Below are 12,893 nucleotides of genomic sequence, written 5' to 3'. Positions count from 1 at the left end.
TTTGGTTACCCAAGCAGTGTCAGGTATGGGTTCTATCTTGTGGAGTAGTCTTAAGTTAAAACAGTTGTTGGTTATTCTCACAAGCTTTGCACCACCATTGCCCTAGCCTATCTTGCAGATAATATATACCATTGTAGATGAAAAGGTTTGTGGTTAGCTTGGTGTTTATGTTTCTCTTAATAGTATGAAGAGCACCTTCCTGTATCAAAGACACTAAAACATAGAGGCTCTCTGCAGGCACTAGCTTGCTAGCTCCATGTCCGGTGACTTGTGTAGGTGTAATTTTCAGCAGTGTGAAACCTGTAGTCTTGATACTGGTCAGGGTTTTTTGGGGGGTTTCTGTGGGCCCTTTGGCCAACAACTCAATTAGATGTAACTCAATCCGGGTACTGGAAGCTTCATTTAGTGACAAGAAATGGCCAGTTGGAACTTCTCTCCCATTATTTGGTGATTTCATTTAGATCACTTTCATAACACTTATAAGCCAGTAATAAAGACTAGGTAAGGCTTCAAATATTCTCCAAGAGTGAGGTGCAGAGGGCCTATCATCACATAAAAGGTGCTCAGAATCATTAAGAGAGTGCAAATCATAACTATAATGCACTACCATGTAGTCACTAGGATAGCTTTAATAAAAAAGATAATAAAAAGTATTGATAAAGATATGAAGAGATCTGTGCCCTTACTTGTTTATTATGAAATGGTTTGGGCTGGAGAGATGGATCAGTGGTTAAGAGCATTGTCTGCTCTTCCAGAGGTTCTGAGTACAATTCCTAGCAACCACATGGTGGCTCACAACCATCTGTAATGGGATTTGATGTCCTCTTCTGGTGTGTCTGAAGACAGTTACAATGTACTCACATACATTAATTAAATGAATGAATCTTTTTTTGTTTAAAAAAAGAAATGGTTTTGAACTACTTGAAAAACACTTTAATAATTAATTCCACAAATTGCTTAATACAGTTGCCATGTGACCCAGCATACCTATTTCCTTCTGGAGATATATCACCAAGAAAGGAAAACTTGTCCACATCATAGCTGATTGTTCATTATAGCAATAGTTATATTAGCTCCATCCAGTATTTATCCAATAGTATTTATCCACCAGATGAATGAAGTATTGATACATGGATGAACTTTGGAGACATTTTGCAAAGCTGTAGAATTCTGCCAGTTGCAAAATACCATATACTATATCACTTATTTATGTAAGTGTCAGAAAGAAATTACAGTACTTGTTGCTTTGGACTTAGAGGCAGAATGGGAACATTGGGAATGATGACTATTGGATGTAAGGTTTTGGGGATGGTGAAAATGTTGTAAATGTTGTACAAGAATATTTTGGTTTCACTCACTGCTAGAACACTGAGTTGTCAGACTCAAAGCCCTTGCTAGTCCCTGTCACTGGGAAAATAGTGGTTGTGGTAACTGGACCTCTTTTGTGTTAAAAGTGAATTTTAGCTATCAAGTTAGTCAGTTTGTGGTATATGAATTATATCCCAACAAAACTACTTTGAAAAAAAGATTGCCTCATCTCTTCCAAAAGATACATATTTGTGTAGTTTAAGCTAACATAAAGTTTTCACAAAATAACAGCTTTTTAGTGTATCAGCCCTGATGCTAGTTCTACACTCTTGATTTACCGTGTGCTTCTGTCTGATGTGTTTGTCTTTCGTGCTTGTGAGCAGAGATCACCTAGTGTCTATATAATTACCTCTTTTTAATGCTAGAATGGCTGATCATCTTTGGAAACCCAAGTACTTGTTGGTTATTTATTTAGTGTCTCAAAATTTAAAGGAGCCTATTGATGTACCATTTTTCTTATCCAGTATAACTATGTACAAAGACTCTAAAATTTTATATGGCCTAAAAGAGAAACATACTTTAGAAAGATTGTGCATACACTTGGAAAATCTTACAGAACCATATTGATACCTTGAATTTAAATAATAGCAAAACTGTTTGTTAACCATATGCTATATATTTGCAACAATGCAAAGCTCTAAGGTGCTATAAAGAATCAAAAGCATATCTATTCCTCATGGTCAGTCCACTTCAGGAGTGATCTTAGAGGCAGACACAGAAAGTTCACTGCTAGGCACAGTTTGTAAAGGCAATTAAGTAAGTTCTTAGACGGTTTGGAAGACAAGTGTGAGCCAGTTATTAAGGAAATCTGAATAAAGGATGGGCTTTCAGACAGATTTTAAAAGCTAATTTTTGTGTTTTTCAGGTACAAAACTCAAACATGAACAACGATACATATTACCAATGTTTACAGCTGATTTGGGTAGAATTGGAATACAGTTGCATGCAACATATTCCAGAAGAATTAGAAAAGTCAAAGTAATGGATAACAGAAAAGAGCCTCCATTTTTCAATGAAGATAACGTGGGACCATTTTATTTCAAACTTCCTTTCTATGACACCATGGAACTCTTCATCGAAACGTTAACTGGAACATGTTTTGAACTAAGAGTTTCACCCTTTGAAGCTGTTATCTCTGTGAAAGGAAAAATTCAAAGATTGGAAGGTACTAGTCTTTGTACAATATGAGGATTAAGCATCTTATAAGTTTTTTAGTCTTTGTTTCTGTAATATGAAGATTAAACATAAGGCCTTTTTTTACATTTCTTTACATAAATGTAAGCGCTTAAGCATATGACATTAGGGTGATGGGATAATAGAATCCCACCATGTCTTCATCAGCTTCAGCGTAGAAACCACCTCCTTGGTATTCCTGTTTCCTGCCTTACCCTCCACCAGATAGTCTCGGTTCAGATCCCCAGCATCATGTTAATAACATAAAATAAACATTCCAAAATAGTTTTTTTTTTTTTTTTTTTTTTTTTTTTTTTAGCAAGGTAGGATGATTGTACTGTAACTATTTTGGAGTTGCTTTTAATGGGAAATATAATTTATTTCCTTTTAGGGAACTTGCTTTTTAAATTTTTTTTTAAACTCCATTTTGTAAATTCTTTTGTACCATGTGGAGATTTTCTGAAAGTTTAGGGTTACATTTCCATATATTCAAAGTTTCTCTAACATAGCAAGGGTTTTGGATGATATGTAACTTTATGTTAAAATTAATCTTCCAGATTTAAAATTACCATTTATAGTTGTTCAGTTTAGGCTAGAAAATTAAATTATTCCATATAACACTCAATAGATCTTTGCTGGGAGAGTCAACTGGAGATTGTTTGTAATATGAAGATTCTACTTAGAACTGCTTTCCAGCCAACTTAAATACAGAAGGATAAAAGTGGGTGTGATTGTTTGATCTGTGTGAGATCAAAGATTCTGGGTATTTGAGTTTTTGAATACTTGTTTTTCCTTTGTCCCTCTCCCCTAAGGTAGTTTTAGGGGGTGGCTGAGTCTAGAGCCACAACAAATAATGGCACATGCATCCCTGTTCTTTTAAGTAACAAAGGCAGTGACAGTCATTGTGTTCTGCAGGAGACTTCAAAAGAACAGTCTTCATGAAAAAAATCAATTTTAATCCTTTTCTGGATGGCCTTTGTTCTTCCTCACTGGACGTCAATTGGAGCTAACATGGGAAGACTCTCAAGACTCCAATTAGCAAGATTTGGCTGGCGAGGACAGAGGGGACAGTGCTTGAGTTAGTCCTGGAGAGGAAATGGTTGTTCCTCCAGAAGGCTTTTCTTTGGGTAACTTTTGATGAGTTCAGAACTAGTGCCGGGTGGGAGGGAAGGTAGAAGGGCTCTGTGGAGGATAGGTTGAGGAGAACATGGTGACCTAGGATGACTGCACTGAAGCAGAGAGATGGGCAGTAGGTGACTGGACCTGTAAATAGGTTTGGGAGGGGGCAGAAGCACCAAATCCATTAAGCAAATTAACATTACTCTCTAAACTCAGTTTTACTTATTTTGTGTGTATACACATACATGCATGTGTGCTTGTCACAGCGCACCTATGGAAGTCAGAGAACAATTGAGGGACCTGACCCCTTCCTTCTACTATGTAGGTCTTGGGGATCAAACTTGTCAGGCTTTAGCAGCAAGCTGTAAGCACTGTTACCCACTGATACATTCCTGCATGCTAACTAACCACACCTTGCTGGACCTCAAATTAATATTTCTTAATCTCAAAATTGGAATGATGATAGTTACAACTGTTGCAAATGATCTCAGGATTACATGAATTACCAAATGTAAAACGCCCATTTTCCTTATCAAGGGAAAATGCTTAGTCTGGAGGTAGTGTCATGTGCTTCTGAGAACCTGATGTGGTATGTGCTGTACGTTTGAGGAAGGATATACCTTGACTTTCTAACTCACTTCCTGGAGGAGGTTACTAACCAGAACATTGGTTTACAAAGGACACACCTTCCAGGAGTGTGCAATGTACTGCACTAGAGTTGAGAAAGAAGTATGTGCCAAGAAGCATAAGGGGCTGTCCGGATCCATGGTGTCCCTTGTGCCCTTAGCTTTGGCATTGCTGCTCCTTAAATAGCTGTTCCTTCCCCAAATCCCTGCCCCCCAAACCCCTACCTTCCCCCAAACCCCTGCCCTCCCTTGTCCTCCCCTCTTCTCCACTTCTTTCTTTTCTGAGACAAAGTCGTGTGTATCTTAGCTTGGCCTTGAATCTTCTGTGTAGCTTGCGTTCTTGTGTGGTAAGACCCACTGGAGTAGCAATGGCAGGATCCAAACTGGGCTATGTCCTCCTACATCTGTTAACAAACAAGTGCTTACAGGCTGATCTGATGGAGGCAGTTCCTCAATTAAGATTCCCTTATCCCAGATATGTCTAAGTTTCTGTTAAGTTGGCAAAAACTAACCAGCAAGTCCAACCCTTGTCAATCTGCCACACAAACACATTACTGTTAATTCATAATCTTTCCCCCAAGAGCTCATGTTACTATCACAATATAATATACAGTATAACTTCAATATACATTACAACTTTGAAAGTTCCATAGTCTTCAAATTTTCCATTGATTTAAAAATCCATTTTTTTTTTAAGAGAAGGCCTGAAGGAGCTGAAGGGGTTTGCAACCCCATAGGAAAAACATGAATATCAACCAACCAGACCTCCCCGAGTACACATGGAGGGACCCATGGCTCCAGCCACATATATAGCAGAGGATGGCCTTATCAGGCATCAGTGGGAGGAGAGGTCCTTGGTCCTGTGGAGGTTCAATGTCCCAGTGTAGGGGAATGCCAAGGCAGGGAGGTGGGAAGGTGCACCCTCATAGAGGCAGGAAGAGGGGGGATGGGATAGGGGGATTCCAGAGGGGAAACCTGGAAAGGGGATAACATTTGAAATGTAAATAAAGAAAGTCTACAATTTAAAACAAGGAAAAAAAGATTTAAAAAAATCCAAAATTTTGGCTAGGCATGGTTGCACACATCTTTAATGACAGCACCTGGGAGTGCAGAGGTAGATGGATCTCTGTGAATTTGAGGCCAGCCTGGTCTCAAGGAGTTCCAGAACAACCAGGGCTACGCTAAACAGAGAAACTCTGTCTTGAAAAAAAAGTCCAAAATCTCTTTTAAAACCCAAAGTCTCTCAGCTGTGGGTTCCTGTAAGATAAAAAAAACAAGGCATATACTTTCTTATGTTAAGAGTGAAGAACCAGTGCACAATTATAGTTAGAGCATAACGTAATCAGATCCCACAGTGTGAACAGTTCAGAGTCCGAGGCCTGGCTCTCTGTAATAACCCACACAGCACACACCTCTCTCCTAGGCTCGGCCTGGCTCCACTCCATACTTGCCCCTGTGCTGGGTAGTGCTCTAAGAGTCACAGACATTGTGGGCCCCACAGCTCCTGAAGCTGCATCTTCACTAATAACCATTCTTGGCTTCTTGGGGTAATAAGCCTCAATTTCTCTAAAACTCCATCAATCCCGGGGCTTGCATTGTTGCTGAGGCTACACCTTTGCCAGTGGCCTCCCCCTGCTATTCTGATAGAGTGAGTTTCTCAGTTGAGGTTCTCTCTTGACAGATGACTCTAGTTTGTGTCCAGTTGACAAAAACTGACCAGTAAAACTAATTTTCCAAGGAGCAATGTCTTCTGCTTTTACTTAAAGAATGCATTATAAGCCAAGATCTGAACTTAACAGTAGACTTTTTATTCATAGTAATGCAAGTGCAAGGACAGTGGATGAGGACAAATGAAGATATTTGTATTACTGATAATACACTCTTACGAAAGAATAAGGCAAGTGCTTCACATAGGAAACCCTGCAAGTTGGCTTGGTTACCTGGGTCAAGTGTGCCTCACTCAGTACAGCTGGGGCAAAACAATGGGACATGTTGGAAAGTAAATAAGTGTTGCTTAATAGAACATGTGAAGGCTTAAGAAAAACAAGAGAGAAGTAAATCCTGTTACCGGTAGCCTTTAAATCAAGATGAAGTTACTTGAGGTGAAGAGGGCTCAGGGTTTAATATTGCTCACAAGAACTGCACAGCTATGGTTATCTACAGGTATTATATTGGGTTGATCATTTGCAATTTTAGAGTAATTATATAGAATTATGTAATTTCCACACAGTAATGGATATTTTGCAACTGGTTCATCTTTCCATTTATCTACATTAGTACTAAAAGAGGCAGGTAGTTAAAAGCAAAAAAAAAAAAAAAAATGTGATTGTAAATAATTTTTTTTTAAGTAGTTTGAACCTAGAGGTATCGACACTTGATGGGTAGTTAATGCTATTCCCAGAAGCCTTAGGTCATTAAACAAAAATTCCAGTGCCAGATATCTTATTCTTCCTTATAAGTTATTGGTCAGGAAGTTTTCAGAGGTGCCCAAAGCAATACAGACTACTACTGTTACTCTTATTTTTTGACTCTGTAACTCTTGGTTGCCCACCAGAACCAGATGGTGCTCTGTTGCTGAGGACACAACCCAGTTTGTTAGCAGGGCATTGAGAAATCAAGCTGTAAATAAGCTAGGGACTTCTTCATTGTGCCAGAAGTTACTATGCAAGCCACTGGGGGTGTGGGCTGTTGATGACTGGACTTGCCCAGATGTGGGCCCTTCCTTCTAAAATGCTGAACTGCAGTAAATGGCCAATGGTGCAGTTCTGGCCTGACTGACAGGGTGGTCACTCTCTGAATGGATATGAGGCCCTCACCACAGGAGGAGTTCATGCCTGATACTGTAAGTCCCATCGCTATGGAGCTTGTAGGCCTGTGTCAAAATTCCTTAGAAATATTGTGTTTATAATTATAGCTTTGTACAGCTGTCATCTGTAGTTAGAGCAACTTCATTTTGCAGTGGGCAGTGGTTAGTTAATGCAGAGACTCATAACTGGTCAGTTCTTCATGTTGTAGTGGTACTAAACCATAAAAATACTTTTATTGCTACTTTATAACTGTAATTTTGCTGCTGTTATGCATCATAATGTAAATATCTGTGCTTTCCAATGATCTTAGGCAACCCCTGTGAAAGGGTCATTCTATCTCAAAGGGGTCACAACCCACACATTGAGAACCCCTGCTCTAAGTGGTCCACCAGGTCTAAGCTCAGACCACATATCTACCTTTTGTGAAGCTGGGCAGTTAAGGCTCAAAGTTATCCTCATCCTTGGTCCTCAGACAAATGTCCTGGGGCCCCAGGGTGAGTTGAGCAGAATAGGGCCTTTGTCTCTAGAGCTGACTAGCTGCTGGCTCAGGCTTTTTTTTTTTTTTTTTTTTAAATGGCTTCTGCCACTGCTGCAACCAAATTTCCAGGAGAAAGGATCTCCCTAGAACCATCCTGCCCTGTTTAGGTGTAGCCCTTAAAGTCTGTCTCCTCTCTTACTCCTCCCTCTTGCTCCTTCCCTTCCCCCTTTTCCTCCTTCTTTCTCTTCCTGCTGTTTTTTTATTGAAAATAAAATGCAAATTTTAGAGGCTGTCATCTGGAGCAGAGACTCTAGCCCTCAGCTGTTACACCCTTCCTCTCTAGGAAAACAGCAAGTCCCAGTAAGAACCCAGTCCTTCAAGTCACAATTTGGAGTTTCTTTCCTGTTGTTTTCCAAAATTCCCTCCTAGTCTTTGTTTCCTATAAAGCTAGTAGTGTGTTGCTGCTGTTAGGAAAGCTGCTTTCCAACTATCTCCCTTTTATTTCCAAGACACTGGCAGTCCATGCAAGGATGTAGTGTGCTCTTTTATCTCAAATGAATCTTTTAAAATGGAGGTGGGTAGGTGGGTTGGAGACATGGCTCAGAGGTGAAGAGTACATGCCACTCTTGCAGAGGACCTTAGTTCAGTTGCCAGCACCCATGTTAGGCAGCTCACATCCGTAACTCCAGTTCCAGGGGATTTGAAACCCTCTTTTAGCCTCAGCTGGTACCTGATCACATACACCTACTTTGGTCCTTTTATTTTAAGATTGAAATTTATTTTTAGTAAGACATGCATTTAATATCTAGTAATTTCTATACTAATACCATATATCATCAAACAATCACCATAACAGAAAAATACAATTGTATACATATCAAACAAGCAAATTCCACTTAGAAAAATAATCATGAAGCAAAAGGTAAGCATACGATCACAGTGCAGTGAGAGTTAAAGATATTAGGGTATTTGAAGATACAAAACACTCTTAAGTTTTCACCTCTTCTTCCCCCCTGTGACTGCTGGAATAACTAAAAGAAAAAAAGTTCAGTCGAGTTGCTGAGGTAGCCTTGGCTTAGCTGTTGCTTAACTGGCAGTGCAGCGTCCGAGGTGTGTGGCTATTGAGAGTAATCCCCCTGCTCTGTTCCCAGTCTCCCCTGGAAACAGAATGTCCTTCTTGCTTGAGCCTGGCACGTCATATGGCCCTAAATAAGTTGGTGTCTGGGTTGGGTACAGGATGTCTTCCTGATCTTTGGGGGACCTGGCTGGCACTGAGTCGTCATTGAGTGTATTTAATAGATGATTTACAATATTTGCCTAATAATCGAATGTTTGTGCTTCTTCAGGAGTAGTTAACTAATTTCTTCTATAAATGTGCTATTCTATTTATTTCTTTGCATGATTCACAGTTATTTAATGAAACTGTATGTTAGAATATTATTATGTGATTATCCTGGAAATCAGATTCTTCATCCTACTTAGGATCTATTTTTATTGTTTGCTAAGTGATGTTCTTTTTCTTTTCTTTTCAATCATATGGAGGCAGAATTAGAGTATCTATTTCCGTCACCTTCTTAGAAGACACCATGCTTGTATCATGTAACAGTGTATCAACATATTCAGCAGTAATGAATGAAACTTAGGCTGCTGCTTCTTGGTGCTATGAAGTAGCAGCGAGTGGTTTGGTGAGTGTGGGTTTGCTGTTTCAGCAGCCAAGTCCATTCCTTCTTATCACCCACTGATCCAGTCCCTGGACCCTTGATATACATGTCTGTGTAGAGTGCTAGCTTTCTGTCAAGCTGACAGCCAGTGACATGACTCATCAGTTAGGGACACCTGCCAAGCCTTGTCCTGAGTAGTTTGATCCCTAGGATCTTTATGATAGAGAACCAACTCCAGAATGTGACCCTGTGACCTCCACATGTGGACTGGTGTGAGTGCAGACACACAATAAATAAAAATGTAATAAATAAGTTTTATATTAATGTAAGGATCAGTACTAGCTTCCCTATTTAACATATGATTTTCTTTTAAAAATAGCATTCATTGGTTAAATTATTTTCATAGTTTCAAAGTACAGTATAATTATTCTGACTTCCTAATTAAAATAGCAATTAGGCTCTTTATTATTTTAATTTTTTTTGCTTTCTTAAATTAGCATACAAGATGATGAGTTCCATGTGACATTTTCTTACATATAGATAATCTCACTCTGCTCCTGTTCACTCTCCACCCCTGATGACCTACATCATTGCCTTTCCTAGTGCCTTTCCTCCGCCTTGCTGGTCTCCTGCCTCTTCTCAGCTCTTCCCTTCAGCTTTCATGACATGTGGGTTTCATTACCCGTCTGTCCATCCATCTCCTCCCTCACTTAAAGTCATTTCCTCTTCTTTCAGTTAGGTCTCTCTTTCCATCATGTGGGTTTTGAGGACTGAACTCAGGTCAACAGTCTTAGCCATGAATGCTTACTTGCTGAGCCATCTTGCTGGCTCCTAAATATCTTTTTTATGTCAGGGCCACCCTACTTTTTAATAATAATATTATTACAGCTTTGTACTGTAATTTGAAATCAGGTATTATGACACCTCAACATTTGCTCAAGAGTGCTTTGGCTATTTGTGGTCTTTGGTGATTTCATATGAATTTTAGGATTGTTTTTATATCAAAGTATCAGATATATAATGGGGATTGTATTGAATCTGTAGGTTGCTTTTGATAACATAGCCAGTTTTACAATATTGATTCTATCAACCCATGAGTGTGGGGAGTTTTTCTGTCTGTTTGTGTCTTCAGTTTCCTTTGTTACCTTAGTTTTTTATTTTATTAAGATCTTTTGTGTTCTTGGTTAGGTATATTTTTAGGCATCTTATTTTTATTTTGGGGGAGCTATTATAAATAGAATTTCTCTTCCTGACTTTTTCTTAGCAAATTTGTTTACTAATAAATAGGAAATTTGCTGATCACTGTATCTTGATTTTGTATTCTGTTACTTTGCTGTGAGTATGTATCCGATATGAGTTATTAGGGTCAGTTAAGTACAGGATCATGTCATTTACAAATAGGAATAAATACTTTGGCTTCTCCCTTTCTTATTTGTATCCCCTTTATTTCTTGTCTTACTACTGTAGCTAAAACTTTGTTTGGTATATTGACTAGGAATAGCAAGAGAGGGCACCCTGTCTTGTTCCTGACTTTAGAAGCAATACTTTTAAGTTTTGCCCCATTTAGCATAACATTGGCTGTGCATATGTTGTGTGTAGCCTTTATTATACTGAGGTGTCTTCCTTCTGCTCCTAGTTTCTTCAGGGCTTGTATTAGGAAGAGTTGCAGACCTTTGTCAAAGCCCCTTTCTGTGTCTTTTGAGATGATCTGTGATTTCTGTTCTCAACTACCAAGAGTTATAATGATTTCACTTACATAATTCTCAATGCAAATGTAAATGTATTTTAACATACATCTGCCTAAAATTATATAAGAATCATATTTAAACAGAAAAAAACAAGAGCCCAAGGAAAGGCACATGAAGTAGGTAACAATTCAGAGGCCCACTTGTTTCCACACTCATTAGTCACATAAAAACTCCAAGCTGAAAGCCGTTGCCAGGAATTGGAGAGTTGACCTAGTCTAGCTGCCTTGAGAGGTGTGCATCATGAGGTTTTTCAGGGGAGAGCCTGTGACTCCCGAGACACTTAGTGCCTTTCAGTTCCTAAGAAATTAGGGCTCTCTTCCAGGCAGTGAAGCATTCAGGCCGCTTTTGTATCTGTGTTCCCTAGAAGCCAGTGAAGCACACAGAGGCTTGACAGGACAATTGGTCTCAGACATTAATCTTGTGTACTCTGTATAGTTTGCAAATGTCATTGTATACTAGAAACTACAATTGTTCTGATCCTGGAAACCACAGTTACATTTTGTTTCTGATAGAGGTATAAAAAGTTCGATTATTTACAATAAACTTGTCTCAGGTTCAGTTTTGCTGAGACCCCTCCAAAAAAAGGAATCATATTTAAGCTGTAATATGTAAATACACACCAGTATGACTGAGTGTTCATGTCTCCACAGCTGATCTCTTTTGGATATGTGTTCACTATAGAGTTAGCCGACGGTGGCCTGGAATATCATACATAGCCCAGGGTAGCCTCAAAGTTACTCTCTTCCTCCTTTAGTTTTCTGATGACTACTGGGATTATGTGTGCTCCCATGCTCAGATTTTCCCATAATTCTTTGGTTGAGGCCTTAATCTTTGATTGATGGCATTTATAGATTGAGGTCTTATTAGACAAATTAGGGTATGAGTTCATAGGGGTGCAGTTCTCATGATAGTATCTTTGTAAGAAGAGACATGAGAGTTCTTTTTCAGTGTTCTCATAGTAAGAAAAGGCCATGTGAATGTACAGTGGACTAGTAACTGCTTACATGCCAAGAAAAGTGGCCTTAGAATGAAGTTATTTGGAATCTTGAATCCATGGGCTCTCAGTCTTGACAGCCACTAGATACACATTTCTATTGTTTAAGCCACCCAGACTATAATGCTTTTTTAAAAAACAGCTTTCTGAGCAGATCTCTTAGTTTTTGTCTCATATATTATATACTTAAGCACTCAGATATACCACATCATGGCAAACTGAACAGTAATCTGAGAATCTCCTAACGTTCTTGGGGAATAGACCAGCACTGCAATGGACGTGAATATGATATACCAAACCATGAGTATTTAAAGAAATCAGGGCAAAGGAAAGATTTTAAAGGCAAAAGTGATGAAGATTACAAAAGACATTTTGAAGTTGTCTTTCTTGACCACAGCATAAATAATAGTGGTGCCAGCCATACTTTGAAGAAGCAGTTGTTGGACCAGAGCCCTTGTTTAAATCATAAGTGTTCTTAGCTTTCTAATGAAACTGTGATGTATCTCTTTAGAGGTGGTTTGAAATTTGAAATTTTAAATGCTTTTTATTATCACCTTTCCTCAAGGTATTCCCATCTGTCAGCAGCACTTAATTTGGAATAACATGGAGCTTGAAGATGATTATTGCTTGAATGATTACAAGTGAGTGTAACTGCACATTAGCAGCATTAGCTACTCAGTATTAGGATTGCACATGACTGTTTTCTTTCTAGGTCCTCAGTATCACGACTCCACATGGCTGGTTTCTTCATGCCTCTGCAGACAGCTCTTCGATTCCAGGTTTCATTATGAATCTGACTTATAGATGTATTGGCTCCATACCATCTTTGTTCCTGACCTATGTTCTCTGATAATTGTAGTTCACCCTTTAGGTTCATGCCAAACTCTTGGTCCCTGCCTTCTCACATGATTGTGTTAAC

General features: G+C 39.0%; 1 protein-coding gene across 1 annotated transcript in view; it reads left to right on the top strand.

Moving 5' to 3' along the window:
- Positions 1–2,271: 2,271 nt before the first annotated feature.
- The window catches only part of ZFAND4 (zinc finger AN1-type containing 4), a gene marked incomplete at its 5' end in the record, with an annotated part of 51,299 nt that continues 40,677 nt past the window's right edge, over positions 2,272–12,893 (top strand). Inside the window, 2 exons of the mRNA XM_080914084.1 lie at positions 2,272–2,533; positions 12,540–12,615. Coding sequence (XP_080770210.1) covers positions 2,272–2,533; positions 12,540–12,615 — 338 coding nt within the window. The remainder of the gene's footprint in view (positions 2,534–12,539; positions 12,616–12,893) is intronic.

The sequence above is a fragment of the Micromys minutus genome, assembly GCF_963924665.1.
Source record: "Micromys minutus genome assembly, chromosome: 3".
Lineage (NCBI taxonomy): Eukaryota > Metazoa > Chordata > Mammalia > Rodentia > Muridae > Micromys > Micromys minutus.
The sequence above is the reverse complement of the archived record's forward strand: the minus strand, read 5'-3'. Positions and strand labels throughout refer to the sequence as shown.